Source organism: Leucoraja erinacea, chromosome 1, assembly GCF_028641065.1.
Source record: "Leucoraja erinacea ecotype New England chromosome 1, Leri_hhj_1, whole genome shotgun sequence".
In the NCBI taxonomy this organism is placed as follows: domain Eukaryota; kingdom Metazoa; phylum Chordata; class Chondrichthyes; order Rajiformes; family Rajidae; genus Leucoraja; species Leucoraja erinaceus.
This window is the reverse complement of record NC_073377.1, coordinates 140,791,210-140,810,689: the sequence shown is the minus strand read 5'-3', so window position 1 is coordinate 140,810,689 and position 19,480 is coordinate 140,791,210. Positions and strand designations below refer to the sequence as shown.

The 19,480-nt window shown below is 44.9% G+C and overlaps 1 protein-coding gene across 1 annotated transcript in view; it reads right to left on the bottom strand.

Moving 5' to 3' along the window:
• The window catches only part of LOC129697184 (von Willebrand factor A domain-containing protein 2-like), a 57,237-nt gene that overhangs the window by 35,953 nt on the left and 1,804 nt on the right, over positions 1-19,480 (bottom strand). The window contains exons 2-3 of the mRNA XM_055635530.1: positions 17,089-17,151; positions 11,819-11,893 (exon numbers count right to left, since the gene is read on the bottom strand). Of these exons, the coding sequence (XP_055491505.1) occupies positions 11,819-11,893; positions 17,089-17,140 (127 nt within the window). The 5' untranslated portion in view covers positions 17,141-17,151. The remainder of the gene's footprint in view (positions 1-11,818; positions 11,894-17,088; positions 17,152-19,480) is intronic.

Genomic DNA, 19,480 nt, shown 5'->3' with positions numbered 1-19,480 from the left:
CCCCATCCCCGCACTCGCAACAAGGGCAGAGTCCCCCCTAGTCCTCACCTTTCACCCCACCAGCCGGCAAATACAACAAATAATCCTCCGCCATTTCCGCCACCTCCAACGTGACCCCACCACTCGCCACATCTTCCCATCTCCCCCTATGTCTGCCTTCCGCAAAGACCGCTCCCTCCGCAACTCCCTTGTCAATTCTTCCCTTCCCTCCCGTACCACACGCTCCCCGGGCACTTTCCGTTGCAACCGCAAGAAATGCAACACCTGTCCCTTCACGTCCCCCCTCGACTCCATTCAAGGACCCAAGCAATCGTTCCAGGTGCGACAAAGGTTCATCTGCATCTCCTCCAACCTCATCTACTGCATCCGTTGCTCTAGATGTCAGCTGATTTACATCGGGGAGACTAAGCGGAGGTTGGGCGATCGCACCTCCGCTCAGTCCACAATAACCTACATGAACTCCCGGTGGCTCAACACTTCAACTCCCCCTCCCATTCCCAATCCGATCTCTCTGTCCTGGGTCTCCTCCATTGCCAGAGTGGGCAACACCGGAAATTGGAGGACCAGCACCTCAACAGCACCTGGGTTGTTTACATCCGAATGGCATGAACGTTGAATTCTCCCAATTTTGCTAGCCCTTGCTGTCTCCTCCCCTTCCTTAACCCTCGAGCTGTCTCCTCCCATCCCCCCACCCTCGAGCTCCTCCTCCTCCCTTTTTCCTTCCTTCTCTCCCCCCCAGCCCCCATCAGTCTGAAGAAGGGTTTCAGCACGAAACGTCGCCTATTTCCTTCGCTCCATAGATGCTGCTGCACCCGTTGACTTTCTCCAGCAGTTTTGTGTACCTTCGATCTTCCAGCATCTGCAGTTCCTTCTTGAACAGCAGAATTAGGCCATTCGGCCCATCAAGTCTATTCCGCCATTCAATCATGGCTGATCCATCTCTCCCTCCTAACCCCATTCTCCTGCCTTCTCCTCATAATCCCGGACACCCGCACTAATCAAGAATCAATCTATCACTGCCTATCCATTGACTTGGCCTCCGCAGCCTTATGTGGCAAAGATCTCCACAGATTCACCACCCTCTGACTGAAGAAATTCTTCCTCATCTCCTTTCTAAAGGAATGTCCTTTAATTCTGAGGCTATGACCTCTGGTCCTAGACTCTCCCACTAATAGAAACATCCACTCTATCCAAGCCTTTCACTATCTGCTAAGATATGGATGAGAGATTAGAATAAGCGAGATCAATGTATAATCGAGAAGCATGACATGTGCCGGCTATGAACAGCCATTAACATAGGGAAACAATAGATGAACGGTTTAGTCATTAGAACCACAAGATGTTTTAGGATAGAGATAATGGATGCCATTTAACCAAGTATTAAAGTTAAACGTATTGGAGTTAAGGTATTTGCATCATTGAGTCACTGATGGTGGAAACTAACAGAGGAATGGGTTCTGTGTACATTCATGCAGACCAGGGGAGATTCAACACTGGCTACTCTGCCACCTAAGTATAACAAACATGGCCATGATCAAATATCAGAGCTGCCGATATGTGTATTACCATTGTATCCAAAACGTATAAAAACTAATGTAAAAAAACACAAAATGTTGGAAACTATAAGCAGCTCAGGGAGCTAAAGGTCATAAGTGAGCAGAATCAGGCAATTCGGCCCATCAAGTCTACTCCACCATTCAATCATGGCTGATCTGTATCTCCCTCCTAACCCCATTCTCATGCCTTCTCCCCATAACCCCTGACACCCGTACCAATCAAGAATCTATCTCCTCAAACTGCGGAGCATCCTGGACAATACAGCTCACCACGTCCATGACACACTGGTCAACCTGAGGAGTACCTACGGCAACAGATTGGTTCCACCAAGATACAGGACAGAACGCCACAGGAGATCCTTCTTCCCTGTGGCTATCAAACTGTACAACTCCTCCCCCTTCTGTCGTGGGTTAGACTGAGATTCTCCAAAGATGCTGCCTGACCCATTGAGTTACTTCAGCTTTTTGTGTTTACAACCAGTTATAATCAGTGCCACCACTCATGCTTCTCCCCACTAGGTGGCAGAGCAGGAAAAAATTATATTTTCACATAATAGCAGAGATGTTTCTTTGTTCCTGAGAAAATTATCCAGGTCATTTATTGCTGAAAATCAATGGAACTCATTCAGTGGAAATGAAAATGAATATCTATATATTTAGATCAATCTGCAATATAGTCAGGATTGGAAACAAATATACCAGGTTATTGAACTTGTAGGAAAGAGAGAGTGGGTACTAGACTTGGTCATTAAAAATGAAAGCATTATCAATATGGGACTTCAGACTGAAGAAGGATCTTGACCCGAAACGTCACCCATTCCTTCTGCCCAGAGATGCTGCCCGTCCCGCTGAGTTACTCCAGCATTTTGTGTCTATCTTTGGTTTAAACCAGCATCTGCAGTTCCTTGCTCCACAGTATAAGCATGATCTATTCACCAAAGGAGAGCCATTGAAGACTGAAGAATCAAGTGGCAACATAAAAATAGTCAAAACATTTAAAATGGCAAAAGCTTGCACAGATCCTGATAAAAGGAAACTTTGAAAGAATAGTATAACAACTAATGAAAAGCTAAAAAAATTAAAAATAAATTGTCTGAGCAATTTTACTAAGAATTATAAGACAATATTTCATTTTTTTAATTTATTGTTCATCTTTTAAACAAAACAAAGTTTTCTATCTCTTCTAACCCCTTTCCTATTCGTATGCATATGCACATTAAAAAAATGTTATAGGCATATTTTCTACATTTGCTGATAGCCTTTTCTCTAGTTCACTCTTTGTTTATTTCCCCTTTAACCTGATTCTCACTGATATCAATAACCTACCATATGTCACAGGCTCTTATATTCTGCTCCACTTTACTCTCTCCCTGTATCTGGTCATTCAGGGAAATCTGCCTTTAATATCTTTACCTTTGTCCCTCAATGCATCTAAAACTGTACCTGAAATGCCTGCACCTTAAAAGCTTCCTGCGGTTCAATTGCAGGGAATGGTAGGAGCCTGGGGTAGTGTTGTGGGGCAGAGGGCTCCAGGAGTACGTGGAATATCCTGAAAGTGACGCTGCTGATAGATAGGATGGTGAAGATGACCTCTGGCATGTTAGCATTCATCAGTCAGAGAAATGAACGTAGAAGTTGGGACGTTATGTGACAGTTGTACAAGATGTTGATGAGATTGCACTTGGAGTATTGTGTTCAGTTTTGGTCAACCTGCTGTAGGTAAATAGAAGGTAGACAAAAATGCTGGAGAAACTCAGTGGGTGAGGCAGCATCTATTGAGCGAAGGAAATAGGCGATGTTTTGGGTCGAGACCCTTCTTCAGACTGGTGTGGGTGTGGGGGTGGGGGAGGGGGGTGAAGAAAGGAAGAGGCAGAGATAGTGGGCTGAACGTGAGCTGGGAAGGGGAGGAGAAAGCAGGGATAACCTGAAATTGGAGAAGTCAATGTTCATACCGCTGGGGTGCAAACTGCCCAAGCGAAATATGAGGTGCTGCTCCTACAATTTACAGTGGGCCTCACTCTGGCCCTGGAAGAGGCCCAGTACAGAAAGGTCAGATTCAGAATGGGAGGGGCAGTTGAAGTGCTGAGCCACCAGGAGATCAGGTTGGTTGTTCCAAACTGAGCAGAGGTGTTGGGCAAAGCGATCGCCAAGCCTGCGCTTGGTCTCACGGATGTAGAGCAGCTGACATCTAGAGCAGCGGATGCAATAGATGAGGTTGGAGGAGGTGCAGATGAACCTCTGCTATACCTGGAAAGACAGCTTGCGTCCTTGAATGGAGTAAAGGGGGGAGGTAAAGCGACAAGTGTAGCATTTCCTGCGCTTGCAAGGGAAAGTGCCAGGGGAGGGGGTGGTTTGGGTGGGAAGGGATGAATTGACCAGGGAGTTACAGAGGGAGCGGTCTCTGCGGAAAGCAGACAGGGGAGGAGATGGGGAGATATGGCAAGTGGTGGGATCTCATTGGAGGTGGCAAATATGTCAGAGGATTATTTGTTGTATGTGATGGCTGGTAGGGTGGAAGGTGAGGACAAGGGGGACTCTGCCCTTGTTATGAGTGGGAGGATGGGGAGTGAAAGCAGAGTTACGGGGTATAGAAGAAACCCTGGTGAGAGCCTCATCTATGGTAGAGGGGGAGAACCCCCGTTCTCCGATGCCCTGGTTTGGAATACTTCATCATGGGTGCAGATGCGGCGTAGACGGAGGAATTGGGAGTAGGGGATGGAGTCCTTACAGGAAGCAGGGTGGGAAGAAGTATAGTCCAGATAGCCATGGGAGTCAGTGGGTTTATAGTAGATGTCGGTCAGTAGTCTGTCACCTGCGGTGGAGATAGTAAGGTCTAGAAATGGTAGGGAGATGTCGGAAATGGTCCAAGTGTATTTGAGTGCCAGATGGAAGTTAGTGGTGAAATGGATGAAGTCAGTGAGTTGTGTGTGGGTGCAGGAGGTAGCACCAATGCAGTCATCGATGTAGCGGAGGTAGAGGTCCGGGATAGGGTCACGGTACGCCACGAACAAGGATTGTTCGACGTACCCTACAAAGAGGCAGGCATTAATTGGGCCCATAGCTATGCCTTGTATTTGGAGGAAATGGGAGGAGTCAAATGAAAAGTTATTAAGGGTAAGGACCAACTCCGCTAGGCGGAGGAGCATATCAGTAGACGGGGATTGGTTGGTTCTGCGGTTGAGGAAGAACCGGAAGGCTTTAAGGCACTCCTGGTGGAGGATGGAGGTGTAGAGTGACTGGACACCCATGGTGAAGATGAGGGAATGCAGGCATGGAAAACATGGAGTTGACGAAGAGCGTGTGAAGTGTCTTGAACATAGGTAGGGAGGGATTTAACCAGGATGCAGTCGAGGTATGTGGGAATAAGTTTGGTGGGACACAAACTGGCAGAAACAATGGGTCTGCCAGGACAGTCAGGTTTGTAGATTTTGGGGAGAAGGCAAAATCGGGCCGTGGGGGCTGGGGAACGATGAGATTGGAGGTTTGGGAAGGCAGGGAGCCAGAAGTGATGAAGTCAGTGATAGTGTTAGAGATAATGGCCTGGTGCTCGTCTGTGAGGTCATGGTCCAAGGTTAAGTAGGAGGAGGTGTCTGAGAGTTGGTGCGTGGCCTCAGCCTTGTAGAGATCGACGCGCCAGACTACCACGGCACCTCCCTCGTCGGCAGGTTTGATCACCCAGTCTGGGTTGTTGCAGAGTGAGTGGATGGCTGTACGTTCAGGGGGGGGAGAGGTTAGAGTGAGACAGGATAGTGGAGAAGTTGAGGCAGTTGATGTCCCGCCAACAGTTTAAAATTAACAATAAAGCCGGTAGATGGCCATGAGGGGGAGTCCAAGAGGTGGGGGTCCATTGGGGAAGGGAGAAGGGGTCATCACTGATGATGGTGAGGACTCCATCCAATGGAAAAACGCATTGATGCGGAGGGGACGGAAGAAGAGCTCCACATCGTGGCAGGCGCGGAACTCATTGAGGTGGGGAAGGAAGGAATAAAGGTAAGGTTTATTTAGCTTTACCTTTAAATAAAGTAAAGCTGAAAGGAATGCAGAGAAGATCTACAAGGATGTTGCTTGGACTTGAACTGCATCCCTTTGAGCGCAAGAGGCTGCGGGATGATCTTACAGAGGTGTATAAATTCCTGAGGGGAACAGAAATGGTGAATGCAGAGTCTTTTAGCCAGGGTAGGAGAATCAAGAGCTCGAGCACATAAGATTAGGTGAAAGGGGAAAGATCCTGAGGGCCAACATTAACACAGTGGTGGGTATATGGAACGAGCTGCCAGACAAAAGTAATTGAGGAAGGTATAATAGCAAGATTTAAAAGACATTTGGATAGTTAAATGGACAGGAAAGTTTCAGAGGAATGTGGGCTAAATGCAAGCAAATGAGACTAGCTTAGATTGCTCATCTTGTGCGGCATGGACAAGTTTGTCCAAAGGATCTGTTTTTATGCTGTAGGATTTTGACTACAAGATACAAGATACAAGATACATTTCTTTGTCACATGTGCCAGTTGGCACAGTGAAATGTGATAATCATACAGCCATACAATAAAAATAAAGAACACAACACACGATAGAGTTAAACATAAAACATCCCCGCACTGCAGAATCAAATTTTCCCACTGTAAGGGAAGGCACCAAAGTCAGTCTTTTCCTCTAATGTTCCCCAATGTTCACCCGTGGTCGGGGCCTCCATTAAGTCCAAGACTAAGTCCAAATCTCTTTGTCCTCTTGCAACATTGACACAATTTAGTTTAGTTAAATTTAATTTTGGTTTAGTTTAGAGATACAGCATGGAAACAAGCCCTTCGACCCACTGAGTCTGCGCTGACCAACGATCCCTGCACACTAACACTATCCTACACACTAGAGACAATTTACACACTATCCTATACACTAGAGACAATTTACATTGATACCAAGCCAATTAACCTACAAACCTGTACGTCTTGTGGGAGGAAACCAGAAATCCAAGAGAAAACCCATGCAGATCACGAGGAGAACGTACACACTCCATACAAACAGCACCTGTAGTCGATAAGGCATTCTAGCGCTGTAAGGCAGCAACTCGACCGCTGTGCCACCGTGCCACAATGGATTATACATGTTCACGATAGAACATATCTAATCAACGTAAAAGCTGCTTGATTGATGATCCATTAATGGTTTACCATGCTATGAAGAGAACTGTAAAACTAAGTTGTTAGGTCTGCAGCACTTTCATCTGCCATATTATGGATGATGGGCGGAAATAGCCTCAAGTATTTTATTTACCTGCTCTCAACAAAAGTGAACAAAACTGCATAAAATTGAGAAGAAAGCACCAGCTTGAATGTTCAGCTTGAAGAAAATCTCTTCATTCCTGCTGCAAACCTTTTTTCATTTATTTTCCATTCTATGAGAACTGTGTTTACCGACCTGTTATGTTGCTGCAAGTAAGTATTTCATTGTTCTGGTTTCGGTACATAGTGGGTTTATAAGTTAATTGGCTTCTGTAAGTTGCCCCCTAGTGTGTAGGGGGTGGATGAGAAAGTGCGACAACATAGAACTAGCGTGAATGGGTGATCAATGGTTGGCATGGACTCGATGGACCGAAGGGCCTGCTTCCATTCTGTCTTTCTAAACTAAATATGACAATTAAGCAATTAAACTCTTGAAAACCCTTTGTTCTTCTTACAATTATTATTTGGCAATTCTAGTCCAATAGCAGCAATTCCAATGGGACAGATAGTTGGGAGGTTTGCTATTACATTGCAATTATATAACTGAATGTCATTTTTCAAACCAAAATGTTGATGCTGTGTCCAGATTGTAAAGGGAATCATTTCTTATAAGCATATGTGAAAGAGCAATTTTCACAATCCATGGTCATGGGTTTTGTGAATTGACTGAATTTTGATAAAGATATCAAAGTCATGTCAATTTCCGCAGTTGCTGCAATGTAGAGCAACAGAATTCAAGACAATATGATACGATATGATACGAAATAACTTTATTTATCCCAGGAAGAAAATTGGTCTACCAACTGTGATAAAACACAACAAGATTGATGAAACATGGAATAGAAATGATGAGTAGAAAGTCCAGGATTGGGGATGTGCAAAGATTGGAGTGGGCTGGGGGGGGGGGGGGGGGGGGGTCAGTCTCAGTCTACCCCACGACACAAGGGGGAGGAGTTGTACAGTTTGATAGGGAAAAAGGATCTCCTGTGGTGTTCTGTACTGCATCTTGACAGAACCAGCCTGTTGCTGAAGGTGCTTCTCAGGTTGACCAGTGTGTCATGGAGGGGGTGAGCTGTATTTACAGGATGCTCTGCAATTTGAAGAGCATCCTCCCCTCCCAGACCACCTCCAATGAATCCTGACCCCATGCCCCCATGAAAGTAGAACATAGAAAAGTACAGCATAGGAACAGGCCCTTCAGCCCACAATGACAGTGCCGAACATGATGCCAAGCTAAACTAATCTCATATGCCTGCAGTAACCTGCCTTTCTCACATTCTGCAACTCTAGTAATTCCCAGCACTTCCTTGCGCCTATCTAAAAACCTCCAATGCTATTATTTTACCTGCCTCCATCATCAATCTCTGTGTTAAAAAACTTATCCCACACATCTATATAACAAAAAGTCTCATCTTGACCACTTCCTGTCTGGCAATGGAAATGAAATGAAAATGCAATGAGCTGTTTGGCCTGCCCTGTGCTTGAAACTGCAATGGAAATTGAAATGAAATGAAAATGCAATGAGCTGTTTGGCCTGCCCTGTGCTTGAAACTGCAATGGAAATGAAATGAAATGAAAATGCAATTAGCTGTTTGGCCTGCCCTGTGCTTGAAACTGCCCTGTGCTTGAAACTGCAATGGAAATGGAAATGAAAATGAAATTAGTTGTTTGGCCTGCCCCATGCTTGAAATTGAAATGGAAATGTAATGAAATGAAATGTTTGGCCCCTTTTGCCCAAAAGACCCATATTAGCCCAAAATGCCAATTTTGGGCCACAAAGGCCCATGCCAGGCCAGGAAAAGTCCAGGAAAAGTCCAGAAAAAGTGCCTTTCACTGAGATTTCATTCAGATATTTTTTTACAGGCCCATCACGCCTGTACTAGCCCAGTAGGAGTCCCTTCGGCCCATCAGTAAGTATTCCTCCTGCAAATCTTAAACCTCACCCCAGTATTTTTCTCCCTCCCTTCATAGGTTCCCTATGAGACCCAGGCAAGGATAGACTTTCCTCCATTGCTGTCATCTGCAGAAAAAGATGAAAAATGTCCAAAATTGATTCTCCACCCTCTCCCTGTTCTCTCTCACCTGTATTGGGCAGAATTTCTGGCAGTTTCGGAGCTGTCAGCCCACCAGCCCTGAGTGACTGAGCTGCCAGCCCACCAGGCCTGAGTGACTGAGCTGCCAACCCACCAGGCCTGAGTGACTGAGCTGCCAGCCCACCAACCCTGAGTGACTGAGCTGCCAGTCCAAGAATCCATTCAGCCCACAATCTCAATACTAGCCCTCTGGAAACCAGTTTATTCGGCCCACAACGCCCATACTAGCACTCCAGGAAGCCCCCCCCACTGGCCTCCAATATTGGAATTGGTGAAGAGGTGGAAAATTGTGTTCGGGGACCAGCCCTCCTGTGTGAATATGGGACCCAATGGGCGCCACTTAGTCTAGTCTCTTTTAAATGTGTAGGGATGAATTGCAGATGTTGGTTTCATGTCTTAACATATCGGGTCCATCGGGTGGCACCATTGAGTATGACAGCCTCGCCAGCAGCTGTTCGTCCTTTCACCTTTTTTTGTTATTTTTAGTATGTCAAAAAGTATGATTATAAAAAAGTTTCTAAGTCTTTTTTATACGGTGGGGGTGGGGGGGGGGGGAAAAAGGGGAAACCGTTTCCCAGTCATTTACCTGAACGGAGATCCGTCTTTTTCTCCAAGTCGCATCTTCGTTCCAGTACCCCCCCACCCCCATCCCCCCCTCATGGCCTACCAACTAGATTGGCGCGGCCTTTCCTGCCGGTGACCGGCCAGAGCTCCAGCAGTGGCGGTGAATTCCATCGCGGAGCGGGGCGATGCCTTACCAGGGATCGCCTGTGTTCAAGCTCTGGAGTGTTGGGCCTGCTGACTATAACACCGTGGAGCTGTGGTTTACGGAGCTTCTAGCTGCGGCGGCATTGACTTTATCATTGCTGGGATACTTTGCTGAGGGTCACCAGAATTTCGGCCCAGCTCAGCCTGTGGACTTCGGGAGCCTCCATCTCCGGTAGGAAGCGGCCGATTTGGAAACTCCAAGCCGTTGAGTGTGTTCTTCCATTCCGACGCCGGAGTTCCGATCATCCCGGCGAGAGGGCCTGAACATCGGGCCGTTCGTAGCGGCGACTGCGGAGGCTCAAAGGCCCCGACCACGGGTGAACAAAGAGGAAGATGACTGAACTTTATTGCCTTCCCTCACAGTGGGAAACATTGATTCCGCTGTGTGGGGATGTTCATGTTAAACTCTATCGTGTGTTGTGTTCCTTTTATTTGTATGGCTGTATGGTAACTCAAATACTGTACCAATTGGTGCATGTGCTGTACTTTTACTTACTTACTTAACTTACTCTTACTTACTTACTTACTTACTTACTTACTTACGTACTTGCTTACTGACTTACTTACTTACTTACTTACTTGCTTACTTACTTACTTACTTACTTACTTACTTACTTACTTACTTACTTACTTTTACTTACTTACTTACTTACTTACTTTTTATTACAGACTCAAGGTCCAGATAAATAACGACATTATATAGAATAAATTGCATGCAAAGGCACAATAAATTACATACAAAAGCACAATACATGGTTTAAGATCAAGAATTAAAAAAATCAGTGTCCTACAACGAGACAATACCAATCTCAATACCAAGTTGTAGTGTGTAGTGCTAAACCTTATGTTTGATAAGGCCAAGATGATTTCATTTTCAGAGTCATTAATCTGGCATATAAATTTACACGTAAGATTTCTTAAGACAGTTTGTAAAGTATTGACTCCTGCAGCCACAAACATTTCACTTACACTACACCATCAGGGTCTCTTAAGTTATATTCTCATGGCATCATTATAACCTACTTTAAGTCTCTGTAAGCTTGCCTTTCTGTAGTTTGACCACAGGTGTGCAGTATAGAGTGGTGTACAATATGCTCTGAACAGAGACAGCTTCACTCCATCTGTACACGCACTAAACTAGCGTAAGAGAATGTTTGTTTTAATCATTTACACAATCTTAAAGATACAACTACTACTGTAGTATAATAGACACAAAATGTTGGAGTAACTCAGCGGGACAGGCAGCATCTTTGGAGAGAAGGAATGGGAGACGTTTCAGGTCGAGACCTTTAACCAGACCTCTCGGGTCGAGATATCTAGTCAAATTTTTCACTAATTTGTTCTATATCTCTCTACATCACTGTCTCTCATTTCCCTTCCTTCTGACTAGGGTCTCGAACCGAAACATCACCCATTCTTTCTCTCCGGTGATGCTTCCTGTCCCGCTGAGTTACTCTAGCATTTTGTGTCTAATCATAGTACAGTAGCAGTTGTATTTCTAAGATTGTGTAAATGATTAAAACAAACAAAAATACATGTTACTATATGATAAAACAATGATATGATATGATAAAGATAAGATAAAACAAAAATACACATGTTAAGATATTTAAAACCTTAAATTGCTTGATATTGACTTAAGGGCCTGTCCCACTGTACGAGGTAATTCAAGAGTTTTCCCCTGAATCAAACTCGGAGAATGTCTTTAGCGGGTCCGTAAGAGTTTGTGGATGTCTTGTAGCGGCTCGTACGAGTAACGGTAGGTACTCGGGAAATCCGGTAAACTCGTGACGTTTTTCAACACTGTGAAAAATGTCCATGAATAAAATAATTCTCGTGATAAAAAAAATTGTTACTTTCTAATTGTACGAGCCGCTACGAGGCATCCACGAACTCCTACGGACCCGCTACGGACATTCTCTGAGTTCGAATCAGGGGGAAACTCGGGAGAACTCTTGAATTACTTCGTACAGTGGGACAGGCCCTTTAGATGGCTTCTACAACTGTTCTGAAATGTTCTCACAAGTTATGCTGATATTCATGAATGAGATGCAACAGAACCATTCTGAGTACATTCACTAAATTATTCGGTCAGGGTGCATTTTTCACATAATTTGTAGATTTAGTTTTAGCATGATGCAAAATTAAGTATTTAAGGTTTAAGTGAGATAAACGCGACTTACACTTTCCTGAAGACAATATCTTCACGATTGTTTCCTTGTCAGCCATAAACTGTTGTAAGCCATTTCCTTGGGCCCCTTAAAAAGAAATCAATGGAAGGGTTTAGTTCCGATGTAATTGAACACAACTAATCTTGGACGGGGTTGAATTTGTGAAATATCAGGAATGTTTCCTCAGGCAATATGTAGAGAACCCTGCACGGAGAGGGCAAAACTGAATCTGATGTTAGGAAGATAGGCACAAAATGCTGGAGTAACTCAGCGGGACAAGCAGCATCTCTGGATATAACTAATGGGTGACGTTTGGGGCCAAGACCCTTCTTCAGACTTTGAGTCAAGGGAGAGGGAGACACAGAGATATGGAAAGGTAATGTTTGAAACCGAGACAGTCTGAAGTATGGTCTCGACCCGAAGCAACACCCATTCCTTCTATTCAGAGATGTTGCCAGTCCTGCTAAGTTACGGCAGCATTTGTGTCTATCTTCGGTGTAAACCAGCATCTGCAGTTCTTCCCTACACATCTGATCTTAGGAAATTGGGAAGGGTCAATGACTGAGTTGTTGGTGGACAAACTAAGTGGACAAGCGATCACTATTATATTAGTTTTAGGATAGTTATGGATAATAACAGGGTGGACCGATGAGTTAAAATTCTGAATTGGGGCAAGACCAACTTTGATGGTATTAGACAGGAATTTGCTCAAGTTGATAGGAGTGGGTTGTTTGCTGGCAAAGGAATGTCTGGTAAATGGGATGTTTTTAAAAGTGCTGTGAAAGAGTTCAGGGCTTGCCTGTTCCTGTTAGAGTGAAGGGCAAAGCAGGTGGGAGTAAGGAAGCTGGGATGACAAGAGAGATCGTGGCTCAGGTCAGCAAAAAGAAGGTAACATGTGACAGGTATAGGCAGCTGGGATTTAGTGTATCCAGGGAAACTGAGAAGCATACTTAAGAAGGAAATAAGGAGGGCATAATGGAAGCAGGAGATAGCTCTGGCTGATAATATTAAGGGAAATCCAAAGAGATGTTATGTATATTCAGGGCAAGAGGGTGACTAGGGAGAGAATGGGGAACCATTAGAAACCAAAGCAATCATCTCTGTGCAGAGCAGAAGGAGGTGGACAAGATCCTCAATGAATATTCCTCCTTGGTGTTTACTGTGGAGAAAGATGCAAAGGCTGGGGAACTTGGCACAGAGAATGGAAGTGTCTTGAGGAAGGTCATTATTACACTCGAGGAGGTACTGAACATATTAGGGCGTATGAAGGTGGATAAATCTCCCGGGCCTGATCAGATATATCCAAGGTCACTGTGGGTAGCTAGAGAAAAAAATTACAGGCACCCTAGGTGAGATACATGAATCATCATTAGATTCAGTGGAGCTGCTGGAAGACTGGAGGGTGGCTAATGTTGTGCCCCTACTGAAGAAGGGTGGTAAGCAAAAACCTGGGAACTGTAGACCAATGAGCCAAATGTCTGTGGTAGGCAAGTTACTGGAGAATGATGGTCAGGCCACTTACGGGCGAACCCTCATTAGTGGTTATGAGGGCTGTCACGTGATGTCAAGGGTCACGCTACGTAAGCAGATCGCACCTTGAGATCAGGAGTCGACAGGTGACTTAAGGTCGAGTCAACACCTTTGCTCAGCAGCAACGACTCAGTATGTTAGAGGACCAAACTTGCATGTACATCAACCATGTAATGTTTGAATAAAGCAACTGTTTGTTCACCATGTTTGGTGCCGCTACAAAGGGAAATCTGGCAGCCTTGTGAGCACTCTGACCCCCAGGCTCATAACTGGACTCGTTATTAGGTCACTCCTTGTAGCCTCAAGGCTTGGCACACTGGATTGCCCGTGTACACTGGACAGACTGCCCTGTCCCTTGAATGAACCTGTGCAACCTATCCAAGGAATGAACAAAGATTAGTCGCACAGGCGTAGAGTGATACAGTGTGGAAACTTGCCCACACCGGCCAACATGTCCCAGCTACACTGTTTCTTAAATGTTGGGATAGTCCCGGCCTCAACTACCTCCGCTGGCAGCTTGTTGCATACACCCACCACCCTTTGTTGATTCCTATTCTTTCTCCCTTCACCGTAAACCTATGTCCTCTGGTCCTCGATTCACCTGCTCAATGCAAGAGACTCTGAACATCTATCCATTCCATTCCTCTCATAATCTTATACACCTCAATAAGATCACCACTCATCCTCCTGAGCTCCAAGGAATAGTCCCAGCCTACTCAACCTCTCCATATAACTCAGAACCTCCAGTCTTGGCAACATCCTCGTAAATCGTCTCTGTACCCTTTTCAGCTTTCCTACTCTGTACCCTTTCCTGTCGATGATGCTAAATTAAAAGCACTTTCAGCCTCAGTTTAGTTTCCAGTGCAACAGAGTCATGCAGTTTGGAAGCTGAAACTTTGAGGCAGCAATGCTACTGGATGCACCTCAGTGCCAGTGAATTCAAGTGCTTCCATTTTATTTGGAATAATATCATAATATTAGAAAAATAGAATAATATTACGTAGCATGAAATCATCAGGTTACTGCTCTATGAAATGTTTTCTTTGAACTGTGGCATGTTTTTTATAACGTCAAAAATCTAAAATGTAACTGTTTGAGGTACATGCAATGTGATCACACTGGATCATAAGGTCATACGATCATAAGTGATGAGAATGGAATTAGGCCATTCGGCCCTTAAAGTCTGCTCCGCCATTCAATCATGGCTGATCTATCTCTCCCTCCTAACCCCATTCTCTTGCCTTCTCCCCATAACTTCTGACATCTGCACTAATCAAGAATCTATCAATCTCAGTCATAAATATATCCACTGACGTGGCCTCCACCGCCGTTTGTGGCAAAGAATTCCACAGATTCACCACCCTCTGACTAAAGAAATTCCTCCTCATCTCCTTCCTAAAAGAAAGTCCTTTAATTCTGACATCTAGTCCTGGACTCTCCCACTAGTGGAGCCATCCTCTCTACATCCACTCTATACAAGCCTTTCACTATTCGGTATGTTTTAATGAGGTTCCCTCTCATTCTTCTAAACTCCAGTGTGTACAGGCCCAGTAAGCTCATCATATATTAACCTACTCATTCCAGGGATAATTCTTGTCAACCTCCTCTGGACCCTCGCCAGAGCCAGCACATCCTTCCTCAGATATGAATGAATGAATAAGTTTATTGGCCAAGTATTCACATACAAGGAATTTGCCTTGGTGCTCTGCCCACAAGTGACAACATGCCATACAGTGACAGTCAGGAATGATGCATAAAACTTTAAACATTAACAATAAAACATTATTGATTAAACATGTGCATTAAATAAAATACCAGAGCAAAAGGAAGCTACAGATTTTTGGTTATTGAGTAGAGCTACTACTCGTGAAAAAAAAGCTGTTTTTATGTCTGGCTGTGGCAACTTTGACATTAAAGGCTTCCTCTTTAGACTGTCGGAGGTGTCTGAGTTCTGCTGTAAACCAGGGCTTGTCGTTGTTGAACCAGGTCCGGGTCCTAGTGGGAATGCAACTGTCCTCACAAAAGCTGACATATGATGTTACAGTGTCTGTCTACTCATCGAGGCCTGTAGTTGCTGCCCTGAACACATTCCAATCCGTGCAGTCAAAGCAGGATTGTAGGTTCTCAAAGCCCTCGCTTGTCCACTTTTTCGTTGTTCTGACCACAGGCTTAGCAGCTTTTAGTCTTTGCCTGTAGGTCGGAATAAGGTGAACTAGACAATGATCAGAGAGACCCAGACCCGCACGGGGAACAGAGCGATATGCGTTCTTGATTGATATGGTACCCAGATTGATATGGTGCTGACTATGGTTCTTGATATGGTGCTCAAAATTGCTCACACTATTCCAAATGTGGGCTGACCAGCACCTCATAGAGCCTCAGCATTACATCCCTGTATTTGTATACAAGTCCTCTCAAAATAAATGCTAGCATTGCGATTGCTTTCTTTACTACCGATTCGACTTGCAGATTAACTTTTTGTGAATCGTGCATCAGCACCTCCAATTTCTGGATTTTCTCCCCATTTAGAAAATAGTTTATGCCTTTATTCCTACCAACATGCGTGACTCCACACTTTGCTACACTGTATTCCATCTGCCACTTCTCTGCCCACTCTCCCTACCTATAAAAATCCTTCTGCAAGGTTTCTGTTTTTGCTACATTACCACCCCATCAACCTATTTTTGTATCATCCGCAAACGTGGCCACAAATCCTTTAATCCCCTCATCCAAATCATTAATATACAACGTGAAGAGCAGCGGCCCCAGCACCGAGCCCTACGGAACTCTGCCAGTCACTGGCAGCCAACCAGAAAAAAAAACCTTTATTGCCACTCCTTGGCTTCTCCAATCCAGCCAACCTGCTTTCCATGCTAGTGTCTGCCCTTTGATACTATGGGCTCTCAACTTCCTTAACAGCCTCCTGTGTGGCACATTATCAAAAGCTTTCTGAAAGTCTAGGTATACAACATCTACTGATTCTCCTTTGTCTGTCCTGCTATTGACTTCATCAAGGATTTCCTGCAAACTTGTCAACAGATTAACTTTTTGGGAATCCTGCACCAGTACGCCCAAGTCACTTTGCCAAGTCTAAAACATAGGACAAAGTGAGACAATTATTTATTTCTGTACATGGCCATGGGCAGCGGAAGAGTTGCTGCCTTAAAAGCCTCTGTCCCACTTAGGAAACCTGAACGGAAACCTCTGGAGACTTTGCGCCCCACCCAAGGTTTCCGTGCGGTTTCCGGAGGTTACAGGTGGTTGCCGGAGGTTGCAGGTAGTGGAAGCAGGCAGGGAGACTGACAAAAAACCTCCTGGAACCGCACGGAAACCTTGGGTGGGGCGCAAAGTCTCCAGAGGTTTCCATTCAGGTTTCCTAAGTGGGACAGGGGCATTACAGCGCATGCAGTGTCAGAGACCCGGGTTTGATCCCGATTATGGGTGCTGTCTGTATGGAGTTTGTACGTTCTCCCTGTGACTGCGTAGGTTTTATCTGAGATCTTCTGTTTCCTCCCACACTCCGAAGACGTACAGGTTTGTAGGTTAACTGACTTGGTATAAGTGGAAATTGTCCTGAGTTTGTGTAGGATAGTGTTAATGTGGATCGTTGGTCATTGCGGACTCAGTGGGCTGAAGGGACTGTTTCCGCTATGTATCGCCAAACCAAACTAAACGGCACTATAACTGCCAGCTTTCATCTGAACAAACACGCGCTTTTACTTTTTTAGTAAAGTATAGGAAGAACTTCCTACCGAAAATCACAAGAAAGAGCAAACAATAAAAGTTTTCATTGATGGATCTCATCCTGAGGTGACCTGACAAAGAGAAACAAAGGGGAAGTTTAATCAAAGGCAGAGCAATATCAATTAATGTTCAAAGCAATTATTCCATTCTAAATGGTAGAACTGTCATTTAGAACCTTTTTACCAGGTTAATGTTTATAAATGTGCCAATGTATTAGGTAGGCTTCAACATCTATGGAACATTATTCAATATTTCCCCCCATAAGAACAGCCATAAATATTTGCACCTTGAAAATCATATGTACTATACATTCAGGGATATTACCTTTTTATGGGTGTTATTATAATTAATTGAAACATTTAGAAATGAATATTCTATAATGCTTTTAAACCAATTTAGCATCACAACATGCATAATTAGAGGGCAGCACAGTGGCACAGCGGTAGAGTTGCTGCCTTAAAGCACCAGAGACCCGGGTTCGATCCCGACCACGGGTGCTGTCTGCACGGAGTTTGTACCTTCTCCCCATGACCTGCATGGGTTTTCTTCAAGATCTTCGGTTTTCTCCCACACTCCAAAGACGTGCAGGTCTGTAGGTTAATTGGCTTGGTGTGAATGTAAAATTGCCCCTAGTGTGTGTAGGATCGGGTTAATGTGCGGGGATCGCTGGTCGGTGTGGACTCGGTGGGCCGAGTGGCCTGTTTCTGCACCTTATCGTTAAATTAAACTAAAACTAAACTAAAATTAAGTTGGCACCTCACAACCATCTGGACCTTCTCAATTTAGACACACCAGTACAGCAGAGAGACAGGCTCTGCAGCCCACTACATCTGTGCCAATCATGGTGCCAATTTAAACTCTATATATCTCTTTTCAGCTGCCTGTCATGTACTTGCCTAAATACCTCTTAAATGTTGCTTTCGTATCTGCTTCCACCATCAACTCCGGCAGTGTCTTCCAGGCGCCTACTATTCTCTGTGGAATAAAACTTGCCTGACAAATCTCCTTTAAGCTTTCCCCCTCTCATCTTGAAACTATGCCCTCTAGTATTTCATATTTTCATCGCAGGAAAAGATGCAAAAGTGCTGAATTACATCAACAAAACAGACATGTTGGGATTTTTTTTCTGTCACAGAAACTCTTCTAAAACATGAGTCAAATCTAGCAGCTCCTTTGCAGCTAAAGAGATGCTGTGAATTTGTATGTATGTACAGTATGTGTCAGCATACACACTTAGAATAATAGTCATAGGGACATACAGCAGAAACAGATCCTGGGAATTAACCTGGTGAACCTACGCTGCGCTCCCTCAATAGTAATAATGTCCTTAAATTAGGAGACTAAAATTGCATGTAATACCCCAGATGCGGTCTCACCAGAGCCTTGTATAACTGCAGTAGGATCTCCTTGCTCCTAAACACAAATCCTCTCCCAATGAAGGCAAACATGCCATTAGCTTTATTCACTGCCTGCTGTACCTGAATGCTTACTTGCAGTGACTGATGTGCAAGCACACCCAGGTCTCGTTGCACCTCCCCTTTTCCTAATCTGACACCATTCAGATAATATACATACAGCATATAATCCTCCAACATTTTTGCCATCTGCATCGGGATCCCACTACTGGCCACATCTTCCCATCTCCACCCCTTTCTGCTTTCCGCAGAGACCGTTCCCTCCAAAACTCCCTGGTCAACTTGTCCCTTCCCACCCAAACCACCCCCTCCCCAGGTACTTTTCCCTACGACCGCAGGAGATGCAACACCTGTCCCTTTACCTCCCCTTTCGACTCCTTTCAAGGACCCAATCAGTCTTTCCAGGTGAGGCAGAGGTTCACTTGCACCTCTTCCAATCTCATCTACTGTATCTGCTGTTCCCGGTGTCAACTTCTCTACATCGGCAAAATCAAACACAGGCTCGGCGATCGTTTCGCTGAACACCTCCGCTCAGTCCTGATCTCCTGGTAGCTCAGCACTTCAACTTCCCCTCTCATTCCCAATCTGACCTTTCTGTCCTGGGCCTCCTCCATTGTCAGAGTGAGGCCCAGCACAAATTGGAGGAACAGCAACTCATATTTTGCTTACACCGCAGCGGTATGAACATTGAGTTCTCTAACTTCAGATAGCCCTTGCTTTCCCTCGCTCTCCATCCCCTCCTCCTTCCCAGTTCTCCGACCAGCCTTACTGTCTCCAACTACATTCTATCTTTGTCCCACCCCCTCCCCTGACATCAGTCTGAAGAAGGGTCTCGACCCAAAACGTCACCCATTCCTTCCATCCAGAAATGCTGCCTGAGCTGTTGAGTTACTCCAGCATTTTGTGTCTACCATCCAGATAATAATGTGCCTTCCTGTTTTTGCCACCAAAGTGAATCTCACATTCGGGGAGTCCAGAACCAGGG